Source organism: Pituophis catenifer, unplaced genomic scaffold, assembly GCF_029215685.1.
Source record: "Pituophis catenifer annectens isolate HBS135680 unplaced genomic scaffold, rPitCat1.0.hap2 SCAF_3, whole genome shotgun sequence".
In the NCBI taxonomy this organism is placed as follows: Eukaryota; Metazoa; Chordata; class Lepidosauria; order Squamata; family Colubridae; genus Pituophis; species Pituophis catenifer.
In genome coordinates, this window is record NW_027256883.1 from 89,516,202 (window position 1) to 89,536,719 (window position 20,518).

At 36.2% G+C, this 20,518-nt stretch overlaps 1 protein-coding gene across 1 annotated transcript; it reads right to left on the reverse strand.

Annotated features, from left to right (window-relative positions):
• Positions 1-1,055: 1,055 nt before the first annotated feature.
• On the reverse strand, positions 1,056-19,859 carry SLC39A6 (solute carrier family 39 member 6). The gene is made up of 10 exons (XM_070939102.1): positions 19,781-19,859; positions 14,735-15,346; positions 13,002-13,182; positions 12,536-12,705; positions 10,238-10,450; positions 9,662-9,758; positions 7,151-7,528; positions 5,924-6,004; positions 2,896-3,086; positions 1,056-1,907 (listed from the first exon to the last, which is right to left on the reverse strand). The coding sequence occupies exons 2-10, from the start codon at positions 15,335-15,337 to the stop codon at positions 1,755-1,757; spliced, it is 2,067 nt and encodes a 688-aa protein (XP_070795203.1). The 5' UTR covers positions 15,338-15,346; positions 19,781-19,859; the 3' UTR covers positions 1,056-1,754.
• Between the last annotated feature and the right edge of the window lie 659 nt (positions 19,860-20,518).

Here is a 20,518-nt window from a genome sequence, read left to right on the forward strand (position 1 = left end):
TAGTATTTAGACTTTAGACCGCTTCACAGTGCTTTACATTCCTCTCTAAGCGTTTAGTCAGCATATTGCCCCCAACAATCTGGGTCCTCATTTTAGCGACCTCTGATGGAAGGGCTGAATCAACCTTGATCCAGTGAGAATTGAACTGCTGGCAGTCAGCAGAGGTAGCCTGCAGTACTGCATTCTAACCACTGTGCCACCACAGCTCATATGGTTATTGTGACAATAACAAAGTAGAGAAAGCACTCAGAATATCACTCCTAAAATTCTTTACAACTCCTTTACCTTCACTGGCCATAGAAGGTATCTGTACTTTGTTCTGTGTATCAAAGTAACATGTTGCCTCTGCATGTGTGCATTTTGTCCTTAAAAGACTGATCAAATTGTACATGTTACTACATGAAGCTGAGTTAACAAATTGCTTTTATCAGCCGGTTTAGCAGTCTGGCAGTTTTCTGTTACATATGTTCTCCAACTTTTTCATAATGGCAGTTTTTTAAGAATGCAAATCCTTAGAAAGTGAAGAATGTTCTGTCACTTCTTCTATTCTGAGCATATATGGTGTGAAAAGGTTGTTCTGATTCAAACATGCATCATTTATCGAATGGCTGCTGAAGATTCATATGTACCCAGAGATTTAGACAGAACCTTGATTATTATAACTATACAAACTCATAGCAGAAATCCTCCATTATATATACTATTAAGTAGATGTTTATCTACTTAACTCATTAATGAAGGCTGGAATAGACTTCTACTGCATTCCACTGAATGAAACATATGTGGCTGTTTGTTGTTCAGGGATGGTTGCATAGGCATTTTTTACACACCAGCAAATTTTAACTTTTCCCACTTGAATGTGCCTTGCCTTCTCCCATCTCCCAGTAGGAAGTCAGAATCAATCCGCACACAATACACATTTGGAATTCAGGAAGTGTTCGTGGCCCTCTAAAACCTCCACTTACCCACCAACCCCTTCACAGTATAAGTAGGTATGTGGGAGCTACAGGCAATTGGGGGCATCTTGATAAATATATAAAAACATACTTTGGACATTTAGTCAGACCAAGGATCATGTAATTTTAATTGCAAATAAAATATTAGATCTCTTCATTGGAATACAGTACATGTTTGCAGTAACATAACTGTTCTTCACCATCACTACCAAGAAAAAAAGGTGATAATTTTAGATGTTTCTATATCTTTAAATCACCAATAGTCGACGTGTTTGTACCATTTTAACATATACAAGGCAAACTCTAGCAATGCATGCTCTAATCACATTTGCAATATTATTTTTTTTAGAAGAAAGTTCAAGTTACAAACTATTTATAGTTTCATTTTTCACTATGTTTGGAAAAAGGTAATATTTAATAAGCCAATTTTCTCTCTTTGCCACTAGTAATCCCCTGCAATTTATGATTATATTATTAAAATCTCTATGACTAATTAATGGGAGGGAAAGTGCCTACAATTAAACTATACAGACAATATCAATAGTATGAAAAGTAAACAGAATATGCAGCTGAAGCAGTGTACCACTTCAATAAACATAGAAACATCAGTTCATGGAAGCAACTGTAATCCTTCAGTAGTTCACCCCTGGATTAAGGGGGGGGGGGGGTGATTTCACAATTTTCTTCCATCATCCCGTACCTTTACATCTCTCATCCTCCCTGGAGGATTAGGAGGAACAAGAAACAGGCAAAAATTCTTCTACCTCCTCAAGTGCAGCTCTGAGTATGAATACAATCCTATAAATTTATGCTGAACACAATTTTATGTTCAAACACTGAGATAAGTAGCATGATACCAAAACCTAATAGAATTCCTGCGTTTTGTAACAGGAAATATCCCCAGCGGCTACATCCATGATCACTAGCATCATTGTGAAGCATTTCGGGTACCTATATTTAAAGAAACATACATAATTTTAAGTCATGCATATTATAATAAATAATGTTTCCACATATGCAGTGGTTAATGTTGGTAATATTGATCAATCTTCTATTATACACATAAAATCTGCTGGAAAATATTGTAGTATATTCCCATCTGTACAATATGGTCCTATTCTTATTTTCAGGCAGCTAATTTCTATATCTAGATTTTTTTTAAATCTCTCTGTAATCCCTTGCATTGGGGTGGAATCAGGGTGACTGAATGGAACTCGAGCGTTTATCGGCCAGATGCCCTTCCTGATGCCTACGCAGAGTTCACAGCAGACAATTACTCATTGTGCCCAAGGAGAGAAATATCTGCCGCTACCTAGGATCGAACTCACAGCCTCCTGATTGTGAGGCAAGAACTCCATCTCTAGGCCATCACGCCACTCATATCTAGAAAATTAAGGAACCAAGTTCATTTTCTTTATATTTCCATTTCTGTTTTTCAGTAAACGACTTAATTTTCCATGCTTCCTGGATCCACTGATCATTATGTTACTTAAACGACTATTGTGGCTGGTTGCCTGTGATCAAATATGGGTTGAAAGTATTGTGCTTCAACAAATCTTGAAATTCTTCTTAGTATACTATTTCCCCCCTCCCCTCCCAATGCATTAGTTAGAAAGAATCCTACCTAGGAATGTGTGTTAAATTTCATTCTTAAAATGAATCCAGGATGGTCCTCAGAAAATCATAACAATTGGATGAATGAATACATCTGGCTATAATTGCCAGAATGGCCATGTTATTTGGGTAAAGTTTTTACTAAGCTAATATTATTTCCTCACCCTACTCCCATTCCTCTAATCACTATTTCTATTGGCTAGAGAATAAGCATATTCTGAAGTCAGTGCCAGGCTAGTATTCCCATAGGAATATCTCATTGGCATTCCAAAGTATTGGAATGCTATTAATATCTATTAATGTCTATTAATAAGCATATACTTACCATATCAACAAGAGCAACATACATGAACAGCCCAGCAGTAAGGGCAAAAATCCACATGGAAACATTGTCAGCGTAATGGCCAATAAGTATCCCAGTAGCCATTCCAAGGTATGCCAGCATAGCTGAGAGCGCGTTATAAAGAACAGCTTGTTTGACAGTCATACCAGCTTTGAGAAGTACAGCAAAGTCTCCTTCAAAAGAGATACAAATATGTTTATATCAATCATTTATATTAAATTAATGTATTAAATTTATATTAAAATGTCAGCATTCCACCCCACATGGAAGCCGTGTCAAAACATTATTTTTTTCTTTAAAAAATCATTTGCTTTCATATAATCAGGTGCTTCAAAACTTTAGAAGAATGGAGACAAGCGTAAGCATAATTGCTTTTGTCGTATTTGATCATTTTTATGTGCTTGCCGATATGCAAATATATACAAACTAGGATTGTATACAGATAGGATTGAAAAAACCAGTATCTTTTCCCAGGATTTCATGAATGCCCCCCTCAACTGGAGTACAACACCCCCCCCGCAAAAAACAGGAGTTGCTTATTAAATTGACAGCTTAATAAAAACAACAATTCAATATCCAAAAAGCAAAAAGTTCATTTCTCAACAGAGATCATTAGAAAATGGAAAGAAACCTAATTTCCAGTATTGTAATGGCTTTATATAAATTTAGAAATTTGGAATATATTTAGACTACTGTGCATAATTTTTTATGCTCTACGACGTCCAAACAAAGTAATACCAAAGTACAGAAAAGCCATCCAGAATAATCAGGGAATTAAAACAACTCTCCCATCAGCAAAAGTAACAAGTGTCAGGATTAGTTTAGAAAAAGGGGAAAATTTGGAATGTGGAAAATGTGGAGGAAGGGATGAAGAACGCAAATATGGAAATGTATTTCTCAATTTCTCACAATACCAGAAACCCATAGCATGTAATTAAATTAAATGTAATGATGGCCATGAACCTAGCTATAGAAGGTGTACCAGAAAAGAAACACAGAAAAATATATGAAGAACAAGCTTATCAATAACTACTATAGATACAAGGGCTTTATAATATATTTAGAAAGAATAACAGTTGCAAAGGAACAAAAGCAGAGAAGGTTGTTGTTCTGATATACAGTTGCAAGAAAAAGTATGTGAACCCCTTGGGATTACGTGGAGTTTTGCATGAATTGGTCATAAAATGTGCTCTGAACTTCATCTAAGTCACAACAATAGAAAAACACAGTCTGCTTAAAATAATACTACACAAACATTAGATGTTGCCATGGTTTAATTGAACATAACATGCAAACATTCACAGTGCAGGGAGGAAAAAGTATGTGAACCTTTGGACTTAATAACTGGTTGACCCTCCTTTGGCAGCAATAACCTCAACCAAACATTTCCTGTAGTTGCAGATCAGACCTGCACAACGATCTGGAGTAATTTTGGACCACTCCTCTTCACAAAACTGTTTCAGTGTAGCAATATTCTTGGGATGTCTGGTGTGAATCGCTTTCTTAAGGTCATGCCACAACATTTCAATCGGGTTGAGGTCAGGACTCTGACTGGGCCACTCCAGAAGGTGTATTCTGTGCTTTTGAAGCCATTTTTTTGTTGAATTACTTGTATGCTTTGGGTCATTGTCCTGTTGCATCACCCATCCTCTGCGGAGCTTCAGTTGGCGGACAAATGGTCGTACGTTTTCCTGCAAAATGTCTTGATAAACTCTGGAATTCATTTTCCCATCAATGACAACAATCCGTCCAGGCCCTGAGGAAGCAAAGCAGCCCCACACCATGATGCTCCCTCCGCCATGCTTTACAGTGGGGATGAGGTTTTGATGTTGATGTGCTGTGCCTTTTTTTCTCCACACATAGTGTTGTGTGTTCTTCCCAAACAACTCAATTTTGGTTTCATCTGTCCACAGTATATTTTGCCAGTAGTGCTGTGGAACATCCAGGTGCTCTTTTGCAAACTTCAAATGTGCTGCAATATTTTTTTTTGGACAGCAATGGCTTCCTCCATGGTGTCCTCCCATGTACTCCATTCTTGTTTAATGTTTTCCTTATTGTAGATGTGTCAACAAAAATGTTAGCATGTGCCAGAGATTTCTGTAGGTCTTTAGCTGACACTCTAGGATTCTTCTTTACCTCATGAAGCATTCTGCGCTGTGCTCTTGCAGTCATTTTTACAGGACGACCACGCCTAGGGAGAGTAGCAACAGTGCTAAACTTTCTCCATTTGTAGACAGTCTGTCTTACCGTGGACACATGAACATCAAGGCTTTTGGAGATACTTTTGTAACCCTTTCCAGCTTCATGCAAGTCAACAATTCTTGATCATAGGTCTTCTGAGAGCTCTTTTCTGCGAGGCATGGTTCACATCAGACAGTGCTTCTTGAAACCAGTAAACCCAAAACAGGTGTGTGTTTTTAAAGGACAGGACAGCTGTCAGCAACACATCCAATATCATCACACTGATTGGAGTCAAGGTTGGCTCACTCCTGGCTCCAATTAGCTCTTGGAGAAGTCATTAGGCTAGGGGCTCACATACTTTTTCCTCCCTGCACTGTGAATGTTTACATGTTATGTTCAATTAAACCATCGCAACATCTAATGTTTGTGTAGTATTATTTTAAGCAGACTGTTTTTTTCTATTGTTGTGACTTAAATGAAGTTCAGAGCACATTTTATGACCAATTTATGCAAAACTCCACGTAATCCCAAGGGGTTCACATACTTTTTCTTGCAACTGTACTTTGTGACTCCACTGTGTATGTTTGACAGGTTGCTGTGAGAAACAATTGTTTCCTCTGATCCGAGAAGGCAATTACATTGTGATAAACCTTAACAAAATGGTAGATTACTGTTCAGCATTTAAACAAAAAAAAAAAAATTAATAATAATACTAATGAGTCAGTAATGGGAATTTGGGGCTTTATTAGAATAACTATCACTCTGCAGTCGATATACCAGTTAAAGCATGGAAATTATATTTTACTGCTCTCTAATACGTATGTCTTACCCAATTCATGTGGCAACTCATGACAAAAGACTGCAACAGATGTACTTAAGCCACTGGATAAGCCTTCAGTGAAAGCAGCCCCTAGGAAAAATAAATGAACATTATTTAAAAAGCAATCACACTGGAAAATGCAGGCAAATGCACCAAAAACAAATTTAAATTAAGAAAGATGTTTTCTAATCAGCATTGTTTATTGTATAGGTGAGGTATTGCAAAAACCATGGATTAAATCATACAAGGGAGAACAAGAAATAAATGACTAGTTGTAAGAAATATGCTCCCTATAAAGAAAAGTTTAAAAATACACCTATTTTCTGAACAAAAGCTATGTACTTTCAGCTAGCTCTGAAGGCCATTCTTATTCCTATTTCAGTTCTAGTGAAGAGAATCAATTTCCTATCTGTGTACTTGTTTAGATTTAAATGAAGAGCAGTTTACAGTTACACGAAAATCACTGAACTACAGCTTTTAATAAAATGCAATCGGATAAAGAGCTAAGGCAATAGCAACATGACTACAGAGAGTCTCCACTTAACAATAGTAATTGGGACCAGAATTTCTGTTGCTAAGTGATAGTCATAAAACGGCATCGCATGACCATACTATTTACCAACAATCATTCTAGCATGTTCAGTTTCTGTCATTAAGTGAATAACAGCAGCTTAATTGAGGATGTCACATGGATGCCATTTGTGGCTCTCTGCTGGCTTTCCCACCCACTTGGCTTGTAGAAATCCATCAAAGGACACAAATGACAATCAAGTGAGCACAGAGATACTATGACTGATATAAGTATGAAGACTGGTCATAACTACTGTTCATTCAACACCATTGTAAGTTTGAATGGTCTTTGAATGAGTGGTTGTTAAGAGAGGACCACATGCAATTTTTATGTACTTTAAAACTAAGACATTTTGATTCTCGGTTATAACAGGAAAAAGTAACCAATTATTAACAGAGCTTATAGACAGGAAGACAGACAAATGTATGTCTACCTAAGCGCTAGTTATGTTTAACAAATGAAACATGCATTTTAAGGAATTTGGAATTTCTGAGATAATTTATAAATTGGCTAGGAAAATACTGAGAATTGTGACAGGCTTAATTTTAACAAAACCCTTTTTATTATTCCTCTTCTGCATTTACAAAAAATGTTGCTGCAATGTTGCTCTCCCATTTACATGTATGAACTAGCAGCCACAGGAAAGCCAATACATAAGCACTCACCAATTGCGAGACCGTCACTGAAGTTATGCAGGCCATCTCCCATTATTACCATCCAAGCTAAGGTAGCTATACCAGCATCTTTCAATTCCTCACGTGAATACCGCTGGCTATGGCTATGTGGGTGATGATTTTGATGGTGATGGTGATGCAAAATATGATGGTAGTCATGGTGATGATGACTGAGATGATCTGACTGCCCTAGAGTGTCATGCAAGTGTGAATGGCATTTGTTTCTACATCCTCTGGATTCATATTCATGATCAACTGTCTCTTTGTGGATTGGTGCGATCATGACCTCTTCTTCTTCTTGTACCATTGGTTTCTGAGAGAGGAAATTTGATGGCTCTTGAGAAAGTACCCCCAAATAATTTTCAGGCCCTTGGAGGGGGAAAAAAAAGAAAACAACTCAAATAATTATCCAATTGAAGAAAAAAGAAATAATTAGAATAATTGCTATATAGGTAAAAGACTTTAGTTGTTTTATTTTCACATGTTTTTATTGGAAGTATACCATGCAAGTAAGTAAAGAGTGTTCTGCTCTACTTTATGTTTTAGGACAAACCTATAAAGGGCAGGCACACTTTAACCATACATTATGCCACATGTTTAGAATCATATGTTTAAAAACTGGCCTATGCATAAATGCATCTAAAGTTCAGGTTCCAACATGTGCCCATAATAATCAAGATAAATACCCATCAGGTTTCCCATCTCACCTCATTTTTTTCAAAAATAGATTCCACTCATTAAAAAGTGACATTAATGAGAAAATAAAAATAATGATTATAACCTATGTTTCATTTGCAGTGTGTCCACATGCCTGGGGTTAAAAAAAGTGAAGATAATAAGAGAGTATCCTGGAACATTCTCATGACCTGATTTTGCCAGGGCCACCATGGCAACCTTTTTTTAAAAAAAAATGCAGGATTTTTTTCTATTACAATGGGAACTATTTAGTAACAACTCCCGTTGCATGGTTTCAAAATCCCCAATGTATCAAATCAAATCAAACCTGTATTGTCAATGCGCAATCCACCAGCACAAATGGTTCTAAGCCCTTATCTTGCAGCATGTAAAAATCACTTAGAGAAGAAGCAGTGCAAACTGAACAGTCGTTTTCAAAACTTACTCCTAAAGGCCAAATTAACTTCCTATGGATCAACCTAGCACAGGGATGCTTCACTATATATTTTTTTATTTAGATAACAATTTACAGTATTTATAATAATAACTAGCAGAATATAGAGACGTGATGACAGTAAACATCTATCATCTCTCTACAAAATCTCTGGGTGAGAAAAAAAAGGGATGGTGTATAGTAAGAGCCAGTTGGTATAGTGGTTAAGGTACAGGTTTAGAAACTGGGAGATCATACATTTTAGTCCTGCCTCAAGCACAAAGCCAGCTGGGTAGACCTCAGGCCAGTCACTCTTTCTCAGTGTTAGGAAGCAGGTAATGATACACCACTTCTAAAAAAAAAATGCTGCCAAGAAAATTGCAAGGCATTGTCCATTATTGGACAATGTCCATTGTCCATTGTCAATTAAATACTGACTCCAAGGTACGAAAAAGGGGGGAAATACACAAACAAATGATAATGAAGAGAAGCTGTTATGGAGGAAAAAAGCAGAAATGAAGAGGTTGCAATAAATCATGTTTGCCAAAATAGCTCTAGTAGCCTCTAGTGGAGAAATACAGAAAACTGCCAATAACGTCTAAATCATTATAGTAATGATGACTGAGGATGAAAAATTATGAAATTAGGGATATTCTAAACGATTTCTGCACCACTTACACACCCTATTACAATTATTAGACTTTTTGTAAGATTTTTCTTTATAACTGTAGTGGCCATCTTTCAAAACCTGAGACTGAGAAGGGAACTTCTAGATTGTCAAGAACTGAGATGCATATTGGCTGTCCTACTTCAAATTTATCTTCCCTATGTTAATATTTGGAACATGAAAGGAGCTGCAAAATTGAGACTGAGGATAAATGCTAAGTCAGCACTGTTTTATGACAACAGCAAAATGTTTCTTAATAGAATGTATCTCATTCATTACTCTCTGTAATGAAATGGTTTTTATTAAAGGGAGAGGACAATTCTCATTCACTTTTTAATATATTTGTCAGAGATGGGGAGACAACAGGGAGGTCTGTTAGAAGAGAAAAAAACAATTTCTCCTTTTTATATCCAATACTGTATTAGAAAGTGAAATCTATAATGCATTTCAGATTGAAAATAGTATCATGTATTTTATTTTTGTTCATTCTGCTTTGCTTAAACTCTCTAGTGCTCTTAGTACCCACAGAAAAATTTTTCAAACTGCAGATAAACACATGCAAAATAGGAAAAAAATGTTTTGTATACAGGATTTTATATTAATTTTATCCTACTTAAAAATTGAAAGCTTCCAGGCTAGCATACTAGATCTCAGATCTTCTTATATTGCCATAAATACATTTCACAAAGTTTTAGAAGATATTTATACAAAGTTTATTGAAACTTACTATCATCTGCATCTATTTTGTCATCATTTGCTGAAAGTTGAGAGTCATATTTAGACAGCTGTTTCTTGATTTCTGATTCATCATCATCATTTTTTTTCTAGCTCCAAAAAAAATACATTGAAGTTGTTAACGTTTTGGCTATACCTCCTGAATGACACATATATCAACAGAATATAGAAATAGAATATAGAAAAATATAGAAAGTGGAATAGAAAATATGGACAGTGGAATAGAAAAATGTTGAAATGCATGTGAAATTTCTCTAAGTAGCAGACTGGTTAGAAAATAACCCATAGATTTTTGCTATTGTAATATTTCATTCAGTTTTAAACCCTTACATCAGCTAGAACTTAAAATTCAATCTCAAATACACTTAAGGATATATCAGGTTTTTTTCCTTTGAAAAACTTTCTCTGTAATGGTGAAATCTAAGTAACTGACACTATTACACAAAAGCAATATCCAGTGAAAACATTATTCTATAAATTCATTATAAGCATTACTTTCAAATAGTCTCAATAGAAGAAAATTTAAGCAAAACAAAATTCTGATGAAAACCAGTGGTTGGTTTCTTACCTTTTTTTTCTTATCCTTAAACTGTTTAATTAATGTGATCAAGTGCTCAACAAGAAACATAAAATATAATCCCCCAAGGGCCGTAAGGCCTTTCCATGTAGAATCCAAATAAGCATTCTCTTCTGAACTTTGGAAAACTAGATGCTTTAAAGGGAGATCGTTACTGTGTGCCATCAAAGGTTTTTCATGATGATGATGGTGCTTTCCATGAGACTGAATGTGGAAAATTAAAAAGAAAAATAGTTTAGACAACACTCCATATAGAAGAAGATGAGAAAGGATGACTAGAGAAATAGTGATGTTTGTCAGTCCAAGAACAGTATGTAGCAGGGGTCCCCAATTCCTAGTCCATGGACCGTTACTGGGCCACACAAACAAGCATGCCAAACTGGGCCACACAAACAAGCTCCATTCACAGGATGTAGGCAGCATGTGAAACCACACACCCCTCCTGTCTGTGGAAAAACCTCTCCATGGAACCGGTCCCTGGTGCCCAAAAGGTTGGGGGCCACTGGCATATAGACAACAAGGTAGAAAAGGTGAAACTTGCATTTTATTGCAATCAGTGACCAACCACAAGTAAAACTGACAGACTAAGGCCTGGGACAATTCTAAAACAATAAAAAACTTTGTAATTTCAGACAATACATATGAAAATAAGATGAGATTATAGTCATAAGTCCTTGTACTCCTTGCAAAAACCCCAAGTAAAATGGGTGTGTGTGGTGGAGGTTGGAGGAACTGTTGCATTAATTTGACCTACAGGATATTGTTCACTGTCATTTTAAAAAAGAGTGATACCTCACCTGTAACACCTGTAAAAACTAACTATAACATCTCATACTATTTCAGGGATAAGACTCAAAATATATTCAGATGACTGTCCAACTACATTTAGCATAATAGTTACATTTAGAAACTCAGACGCTTCTTTATGCCAGCTGTGAAATATTTCCAAATTATACCAAATATTTACTTATTTTTAGCCAAAATGTCACAGGTTCATTTGATCCCTAGAATATTTGTTTTGAATACAGTAGTCAGCTATGATACTAAACCTTTCAATCCCCTCAAACTGAATGACACAGAATAGCTCTTGTATTATTTGGCAAATCTAACCTGATCACAAACCATAATTGGCAACATTAATGGTAAGTTCTTTCCAATAGTTGTTTGTCAACCAGTAACTATAGTATGTAACCAAACACAGCTTGAATCAGTTGATGCAACAAGCTTATACAAGGAATATCTATGTAGAAAAATATGTGAACTACTTGCCAATGATCCTGGACACAAAACATAAAGGCAAAAATATGAAAAATCTCAAAAGTTTGGATTTTATAAATGTTCATATTCAATTATCTATTGTCTGTCTTTGATTTCTGTGCCACAAATATTTAGCTATATAAACTCTTTTACTAAATCAAATTGCTACCGAATAGCCTTGTCACATGTCTAAACTGCAATGCTATAAACATCCCATAACGCTCTTCTCCCAAAATAATTTTTCTTTTCAACCAAAGCAGAAGGAGGTGATTTTTCTCCCACTATAAGCTATGAAAGCTACAAGAAGAAAGGAAGAAAGGAAGGAGAAATGTCTCCCTTGCATACATAGAAGAAGTTTCACAAAGCAAACTTTTCCTGAGAAATTCCCAAACACTACAGTTTACAAAGAATTCTACCTGACAGGTTTTACATTACCATAAATGCTTATAGGTTGAATAAATAGTGAGCAGAAACAGAGACATAAAACAGAATTAAGGAGGCCAAGCATAATGGGACCTTCTGAGTTTTAATGGCATAAGATTGAATACACAAGGAGAGAAGAAATTAAATTGAAGCAAGTATGTTTTTCTTACTTCACACCTATAGTCAAATCCACCAAAGGGCTGATGAAAGAATGTGACTTTTAAAAAGCAAATAATAAGGATGATGCCCAAGCAATATTTCTACTGGGCGTGAATAGTGGTTTTTCAGCAGGACTTGAGCTGGCTATAGTCCACCTTCCCCACAGTCCTACAGTTGCTTCATCCCCTTCCTTACAGCTGGCATAAAACTGTGTGAGTACACTATGTTCACATCATTAGTAGTACATTTACTTTAGCTCTAACATTGTTAAGAAAAATGCATCAAATGCAGAGGAGATTTAAAAGATGATGGGAAACACCAGATCATCAGATTAGATGCTTTTGTTTCATTATGAGTCCTTTTTCTACTTACAAACTTCCACTGACCAAAGAGCACTGCTGTGCTTCAAAGGAACAAATGCACTATTAATAGAAAAAACAATGTACTTACATGTGGAAGGAGATGTAAAAGAGCATCTCCGCTTAGAGTTCCAACTGCTAATGCCACCAGGAAACTTAAGAGGAACTTGAAAAACACACGATTCATAAGTGGCACCAGTATAACACCCAGTAATGAAAGAAAACTGATAATGGAAATGGATATAAAGCCACCAATCCAAGCTGAAAAGAAAAGAGCTTTTTTATCAAATGATTCAAACATACATTCTTTATTAAATAACAGCTTTCTTCCATTTTGGCGACTAGTTAAAAGAATTTTCTAACCTAAAAGATCAGTAGGATTTTTATATGGTTTGTTGCCATTTATAAAAAAACCTATTCCTTGAGATAAAAAATACAAATGTTTTGATTCAGATAATTCAGCCAAAATAAAGCCACTCCTGGAATAAGAATGTATTACACCATCAAAAACAAGAGAAAGTAGAAATATTAAATGGAAAATCTGCCATCAAACTCACCAACTTGCAGTGAATATGTTTTTGGAGCTGTTTCAGCTTTTTCACTTGCTGCATGAATTATACAATTTCTACCATCAATCTGGTTAATTATAGCTGGACAAAGATAGCTAAATTCTATGGCTGTCAAAGACGCTTGAGTACTTATTCCATGGAAAAGCATCATTTCTGATGTATTAAAGCACTATGGAAGAGAGTTAGAAAAATACCCACATTAAGAGATATAATTTCAAAACATAGCAGCTTTTCTTCAACTGACAAACTTCATAAGACAAAAGTGATTTTTTTTAAAAAGTTAAAAACGCATCAAAGCTATTACATTTGATTACTTTATAGCATCATAGAGCCAATGCATTTTTGTATGTCACAAATAATTTAATGATGTGTTTAAAAATCAAAGATATTACAACAAACTTTGAAAACATGGCTTGTGCTATAGGAAAACAATATAACTAAATGCATTGTTTTTAAAAAAAATCTGCCAAACTAATTTCATAAATATTAAAATGAAATCCCTGAAGATTGCATTACTTTTGGTAATTGGGCGTCCCCTGGGCAACAATGTTGTCACCGGCAAATCTTTTCAATCCAAAAGTACCCCTAGGTTACAGGCAGACTTTATAAATTTATAAGCAAGCATCAGGTAAGTTTTTGCAACATTGATGGATACACAGCTTTTTCTTCCATTATGGACCAATATGTCAAAATTACTAATGTAAGTATACAATCTTCAAAATGTAGAAGATTGATAACTTTCAGAAGTCCAGGGTAGGACTGGCAAAGCTACTCAATACAATTATCTTTTTCCTATTTAAATAACCCATGTAAACAGAAAGTTCCCATACTCCTTAACGGTAGTGATAATGATGAATGTTCTTATTCAAGCTATACAATTTCCAAGATTTCCATTTTAAAGTTTCATACAGGAATTACAAGCAAAGCAGACCACATGGAAACTGCTTTTCTCCATGAGCTAATAAATCAGTTATGCAATTTAGGATTTTTTTTTCTATATACCTTTGAACTTGTGGATATCTAAACATTTCAGTACACTCAGAAAGATCACAAATTGCAGGCATGTAAGAATTAATACATTTAATTTAAATGTTTAGTTTAGTTTATGTCATTGAACCTCGTACAAAGAAATTAAATGCCATCTTGTATACATAATTATAAAAATAAAACAAAAACACAAACACACATCCTTCACATTCTATACAATTGAATTGAAAACCGATATTGCATTAATATTGCACTATAAAGTAGAATGTGAACATGACAAAGTTGTAGAAAGTTATTCATTAGGTTAGGATCAGCTCAAATCTCAGTCAATGATAGCACAATCCCAAATTTGCCAAATTGAATTGTTCAATTTAAAATACTTCAGAAATTTGTTACAAGGAAAATAAATCCAGTGATCAAGAGCCTTGTTTGTTTTTCAAAGAGCAAGATTAAAATACTGATGAACAAGAGGAATTTCAGCATGCAACTCTTTGCATGATTATCATATGTGAAAGCATCTGAACCAACTCTTAGATGGCATTTTATTTGGAAGTGGAATAACACAGTGTAGAATGCCCACAAAGTAAACATTAATAAATGTTTTTTTTAAAAAAAAGCCTTTCCAAATATATTTTGTGTAATTTGTTTGCTAATTTTAGAACACAGGGGACCTCCTGTTTCAGACCGCCTCACAAAAACAAGTGATTCCTTTGCTTTTCTATTTAAAAACTTACATTGCTGCTGCTTCCTAGAACAGTGCTGGGGTTGGGGCTGACAAAGCCTACGTGTGCTGACAATTCTGCAGTTTCCGAGTGTTGTAGCAAAGGGTTGCCCTCTGTAGTTGTGGTGTAGGTAGCTGTTGTTATGGCAACGGTTGTACTCTTGTTATCCATGGATTCTTGCTGGTGGTCCTCCATATTCTCTGTTCCAGGCACATCTTTTGCTGGGTTATTCAAAACACCTTTGCTGCCATCACCTGATTCATCATTAGGACAATAGGTTTTGTCAGAGTTTGTCCCGAGTGTAGCATGATTGTGATGATGGTGGTAATGATTGTGATCTATTCTTTTCACTTTCTCAATGCCTATGCTGTGTAGCAATTTTTTAAACCCTTCAATATTCAATGTATTGTTCTCGCCATAACGAGAGAAGAGATCCTGAAGATGATGTCTCTGTCTACATAAGGCCAAAGTAATATTAATACCAGCTGCCTTCTCAGGAGTGAGTTTCTCTGTAGTTTGTGGAATTGTGGCTGGTTCCAAGCTAGGGTAGGAAGCATCACAAAACAAGAATGTGGAAAGTAAGTGAAGAAAACCTATGTAAAGTTTGTTTGCCATAGTAGGGTCCTATGAAAAGAAAATGACATAAAATTAATTTTAAAAACTGGCCATATATATTATTCAATTCATGCAGTAGAAAATAAAATAAGTATTTAAAAGAAACCTCTACAAATTTAAAATGGTAAATTGCACACATTTTACTATACGAAATTCTGCTTTTTTTTATTTCAAGCAGTACCAGGTAACTACTTTAACATAAATCCAAGATAATATAAAGAAAAAGGATATATACAAATATAAAAACAATCTACAATTTGAAGAGATGGCAATATACATGTGAAAAATTACCATCTATAAAGAATATATCTAATTATAATTATTACTATTAACTCCAACCAAATTTGATAAAATTGTAGGCCCTGCTTCTGAAGTCTTACTACTTTATCTGTCATTTTTTCTAATGTGGCAATTGAAGAGAATTTATTAATCCACTATTCAATTGTTATGTTACCTAACATTTTCTTATGTTGCACAATTATTGCTTTGGCTAATAAAATTAAATAATCAGTTCTTTGTTTTTAAGCTTATGGTTTGATCCTATAAATAAATGCAATAAGCCTAACTCTGGACAACATTCAAGTTTAGTGATACTTATCTCTCCAAAAAATTTTCACTGAGGAGTTGTAACTTTATCATATGACCACCACAAATGAAGAAAATGACCCCTTTTTTGACAACCTCCCCAGCATTTGGAAGGATAATTTTGATACATATGTGCCAATTAAATAGGAATCCAATGTCAAAAATATATGACCTTTTACTGAAATTCTTGCATTGAAGTTGTAGTGACTCTGCCAGCTTCCAAAACTGCTGTCAACTTTTCCGTTTTTTTGGACCACCAGGTAAGAAACCCAAGCTTCTTTTAATCCCTTTGGTACATACCGTATTTCTCATTCATTGAAGGAATAACCTATATATTTTTATCTCTTTTCTTTTGGTTGTTATAAATAATAAGGTATTAAATTCTCAAAATTGGTATAAGGCCATATTGCTGAAGCTCTAATATTTCTGTTGCACAAAAAAGATTTGAATTGATACCAAAAAAAATCATCGTAGCTTTATCACCTATTCATTGCCCTTATCTTATTGAAAGTTGCAAAATTACAGGAAAACTTGTAATTTAAAGATCAAGGGAAAAATCATTATTGTTGGTAAAGTAAATAGTAAGACACTAGTGAAAACTATCATTCATCCCAACTCACTGTTACATACAGGTATTCCTCAATTTACAACCATTCATTTAGTGACCGTTGGAAGTTACAATGGCATTGATAAAAGTGACTTATGGCCAATTTTCACACTTATGACTACTGCAGCATCCCCATCATCATGTGATCAAAATTTGGACACTTGGCAATTAGTATGTATTTGTGACGGTTGCAGTGTCCCAGGGTCATGTGATCACCTTTTGCAAGCTTCTGATCAGCAAAGTTAATGAGGAAGCCAGATTCACTTAACAACCATTTTATTAACTCAACAACTGTGGCAAGAAAGGTTGTAAAATAGGGCAAAACTCACTTAACAACTATCTTGCTTAGCAACGGAAATTTTAAGCTCAATTATGGTCTTAAGTCACAGGCTACCAGTACAGAGTTCCTCTATAGATATTCAAGATTTCCAAAGGAAACACACCAAATAGCCTGAATAAAAATAATTTTGAATTTTCATTGAATACTTTCCAATATTTATTTAATCTCTATTAAAGAGATTAAATAAATGTTATTTATAATATTTAATTTAACATAATAACTCTGTTATTACTTTAAATAACAAGATTTCAGTTTTATGGTACTCGAAACACTTTGCTACATTCTCATCACCCTAATGTCTTGGGAAGATGAAGCATAAATGTATACACAACTATAATAATTTGGAAGAAGGATCACAGCAGTGGTGAAATCCAATTTTTTTTACTACCGGTTCTGAGGGGGTGGCTTGGTGGGCATGGTGTGGCTTGGTGAGTGTGGCAGGGGAAGGATACTGCAAGATCTCCATTCCCATCCCACTCCAGGGGAAGGATACTGCAAAATCTCCATTCCCACCCCACTCCAGGGGAAGGATATTGCAAAATCTCGATTCCCACCCAACTCCAGGGGAAGGATACTGCAAAATCTTCATTCCCACCCCACTCTGGGGCCAGCCAGAGGTGGTATTTGCTGGTTCTCTGAACTACTCAAAATTTCCACTACCGGTTCTCCAGAACCTGTCAGAACCTGCTGGATTTCACCCCTGGGTCACAGACAGGAGACAAGACAATCAAAAGTAAAGGTAAGAATTTAAGTCCAAGAATAAGCATTTTATAGTTAATTACCACTAATCATAACGTGGGATATAATTCTAAAATAAGAATTTCAATCTTTTAATTGAATTGAATTTACAATAGATACCAAATAGTAACTGACTGCTATTAGAAGTATATTGGGACTTTTGCGAGCATTTCCTGTTTGGTGATGCTGTAGAACTCAGATAAGAGTATATTTCATGCTGTGCCAGTAACCAGATGACCTATTTGTAGCTACATGAATATTATCTATGTATCTACTCTACACCTACAATCAATGAACCTTTCTTTCTTTCTTTTATTAGATTTATATACCGCCCTACTCCCAAAGGACTCAGGACGGTGAACAGGCACAAAATAAAGTACAAATACAAAAGTTAAAAGATATAATTAAAACCAGATTAAATAATTTAGCCCAAGACAATTAAAAAATCCCAATAATTTAAAACAAATTAAAATTTCGATGTAAAAGAATTTTAAAACAGGGGAGAAAATTAGGCCAACCTTCATTAAAAAGACTATGTAGTTTATCACTTATAAACTATAATTTATAGTTTTTATAAATATAATAATATATTATTATTATTATTATTATTATTATTATTATTATTATTATTAAAATAATATTATAATTTTTTCCTTCCTGATTTCTCATCTTATACTCTTGCATTGACAAATGTCCTAGTTGCATTTTTCCACACCTAAAAATCAGAGGAAACATTGATGGATATATCAACAATTTAGGGATCATAGATCTTAGATATTAGGTTTCTACATTTACCATTCAACTTATATTTTTATCATGGATTTGCAAGAAATTTTACTTTCTTCCTCCCTTTCTTTCAAAACATCCAAGTTAACATACATGGTCCTCCCCATCCCTCTCCTTTTATTCTGAGATCCACCTGCTGAACTAAGAAGAACTGAACTAAGAAGAACTTGTAATCCACCCTCTCAATAAATTCTATGGCAGGAAAAGACTGAATTTGGGACAGACAGGCAAGTATTGGCCAATCAACCAGACATTGTGGTAGTAGACAAAGACCCAGAAGACAGTGGTGGTGATAGATGTAGCAGTGCCAAGTGACAGCAACATCAGGAGCAAAGAGTATGAGACGCTAGAGAATTATCAGGGCCTGAAGGAGGAAGTAGAGAGAATGTGGAAAATACAGGTAGTCCTTGATTTACAGCAAATCATTTAGTGACTGTTCAAGTTATAAAAAAGTGAAGTCTGAAAAAAGTGACTTAGTTTCCACACTTGTGACCGTTGTAGCATCCCCTTGGTCATGTGATCAAAATTCAGATGCTTGGCAACTGACTCATATTTAGGACAGTTTTGCAGTGTCCCGGGATCACATGATCCCCTTTTACAACCTTCTGATAAGCCAAAGTCAATGGCAAAGCCAGATTCATTTAACAACAGTTCGACTCATTTAACAACCCCAGGAATTCACGTTAACTGCAGCAAGAACGATCATAAATTGGGGCAAACTCACATAACAAACGTTTCACTTAGCAACAGAATGTTGGGCTCAGTGGCGGTCGCAAGGCGAGGACTCCCTGGTAAAGGCCACCAAAGCGGTCCCAGTCGTGGTTGGAGCCTTCAGGGCTGTGACTCCTAAGCTGGGAGAGTATCCCAGGAATGACAATCACAGCTCTCTGCCCAGAACAGTGCAGTGCTAGGATGTTTTGGCAAGTTGCAGCATGCCATGAGCAGAAAACCCTGCACCTGGCGAAACTCCTCTCCTACACCTTCCTCCTTCTCGGCTATTAGAAAGGCACCCTGCCCTCTATTGTGCAAGAATTTCCTCTCTGATTAAAACCAAAGCAGATCCTGTTTATTCAGGCTGATGGCCCCGAGGAAGGGCCACAGACAACAATAGCCCTCTCCTTTCCTCCTTAGCCAGAGATAGACTGCCATGAGCCATGGAAGCTTTGGAAGCTTGATCTACTACTAACCAACTAAAGCCACGTTCTCCCCCGTTCAGCTGATGAAACAAGAGAAGTTCACCGATCGCTGCTGATCTTTTAGGACCCTCCAACCATCAAAAGAGCGGCTTCCGGACAACTAGCCCCGCCGGGCTAAGGACTCGCCCCTCGCCCCTCGCCCCCCCCCCCCCACAACCCAGACCAACAACCACGAAGCCGTGCTTCCTCACCAACTGCTACGGTCCATTCCGCGCCCGGAACCACCTTCACTCACCGCCCGGAGAAAGAGAGCAGCAAACCGGCCTACAGACTAAAGAGGGATGACGTCACTAAAACCAGCCAATCAGAACACGCTTTTTGGTCAGCTGGGCGAATAAGAACCAATAAGCAGTTCGTAATTCCACCGCGTTTCGTCCTCGGAAAGGAGGGCCCTTCGTCGAAAGGGGAAAAAAAGCGAAGACAAAAGAGTACTGTACACAAGGCGGCCCACGTGGGGGAGAATGGCGGCCTCTTGCGCATGCGTGAACTAGCAGGCGCGTAAACGTGTAGGGAGCGAAGGGATTTCGTGGTGGAAATTTAGTAGGCAAATTGGTCGGTTTAGATTTGCGGTTCGCCAGACTCTTCTTTGCACCAGCCCTCGCTCTCAGATAAGTATAAAACGGGTTTTTCTATCCAGCTGGTAGCGTAACGTTTAACAGCAATTAAACTTTTCTTCCACCGACCCGAGAGGGATCTGTACAGTTTTAGTAAATGTTTGAACTAACCCTAAAGAACAGAGGTCTTCAAACTTGGCAGCTTTAAGACTTGTGGACTTCAACTCCCAGAATTCTGAAGTCCACAAGTCCTAAAGCTGCCAAGTTTGGGGACCCCCGCTATAGAATAAGGTCACACCAGAGTCAATCAATTATTTCTACTGGATCTATCTGAAACCTCACTATAAGCCATGGCATCCATCTACCTAGAATGAT

Excerpts from the sequence above, each read along its gene's own strand:
- SLC39A6 (XM_070939102.1), bottom strand. The coding sequence starts at position 15,337 with ATGGCAAACAAACTTTACATAGGTTTTCTTCACTTACTTTCCACATTC. Across the intron at positions 10,451-12,535 it reads TTTTACATCTCCTTCCACAT|TCTCATGGAAAGCACCATCA; the intron begins GTAAGTACATTG and ends TTCCACATTCAG. Across the intron at positions 3,087-5,923 it reads TGAGTTGCCACATGAATTGG|GAGACTTTGCTGTACTTCTC; the intron begins GTAAGACATACG and ends TCTCTTTTGAAG.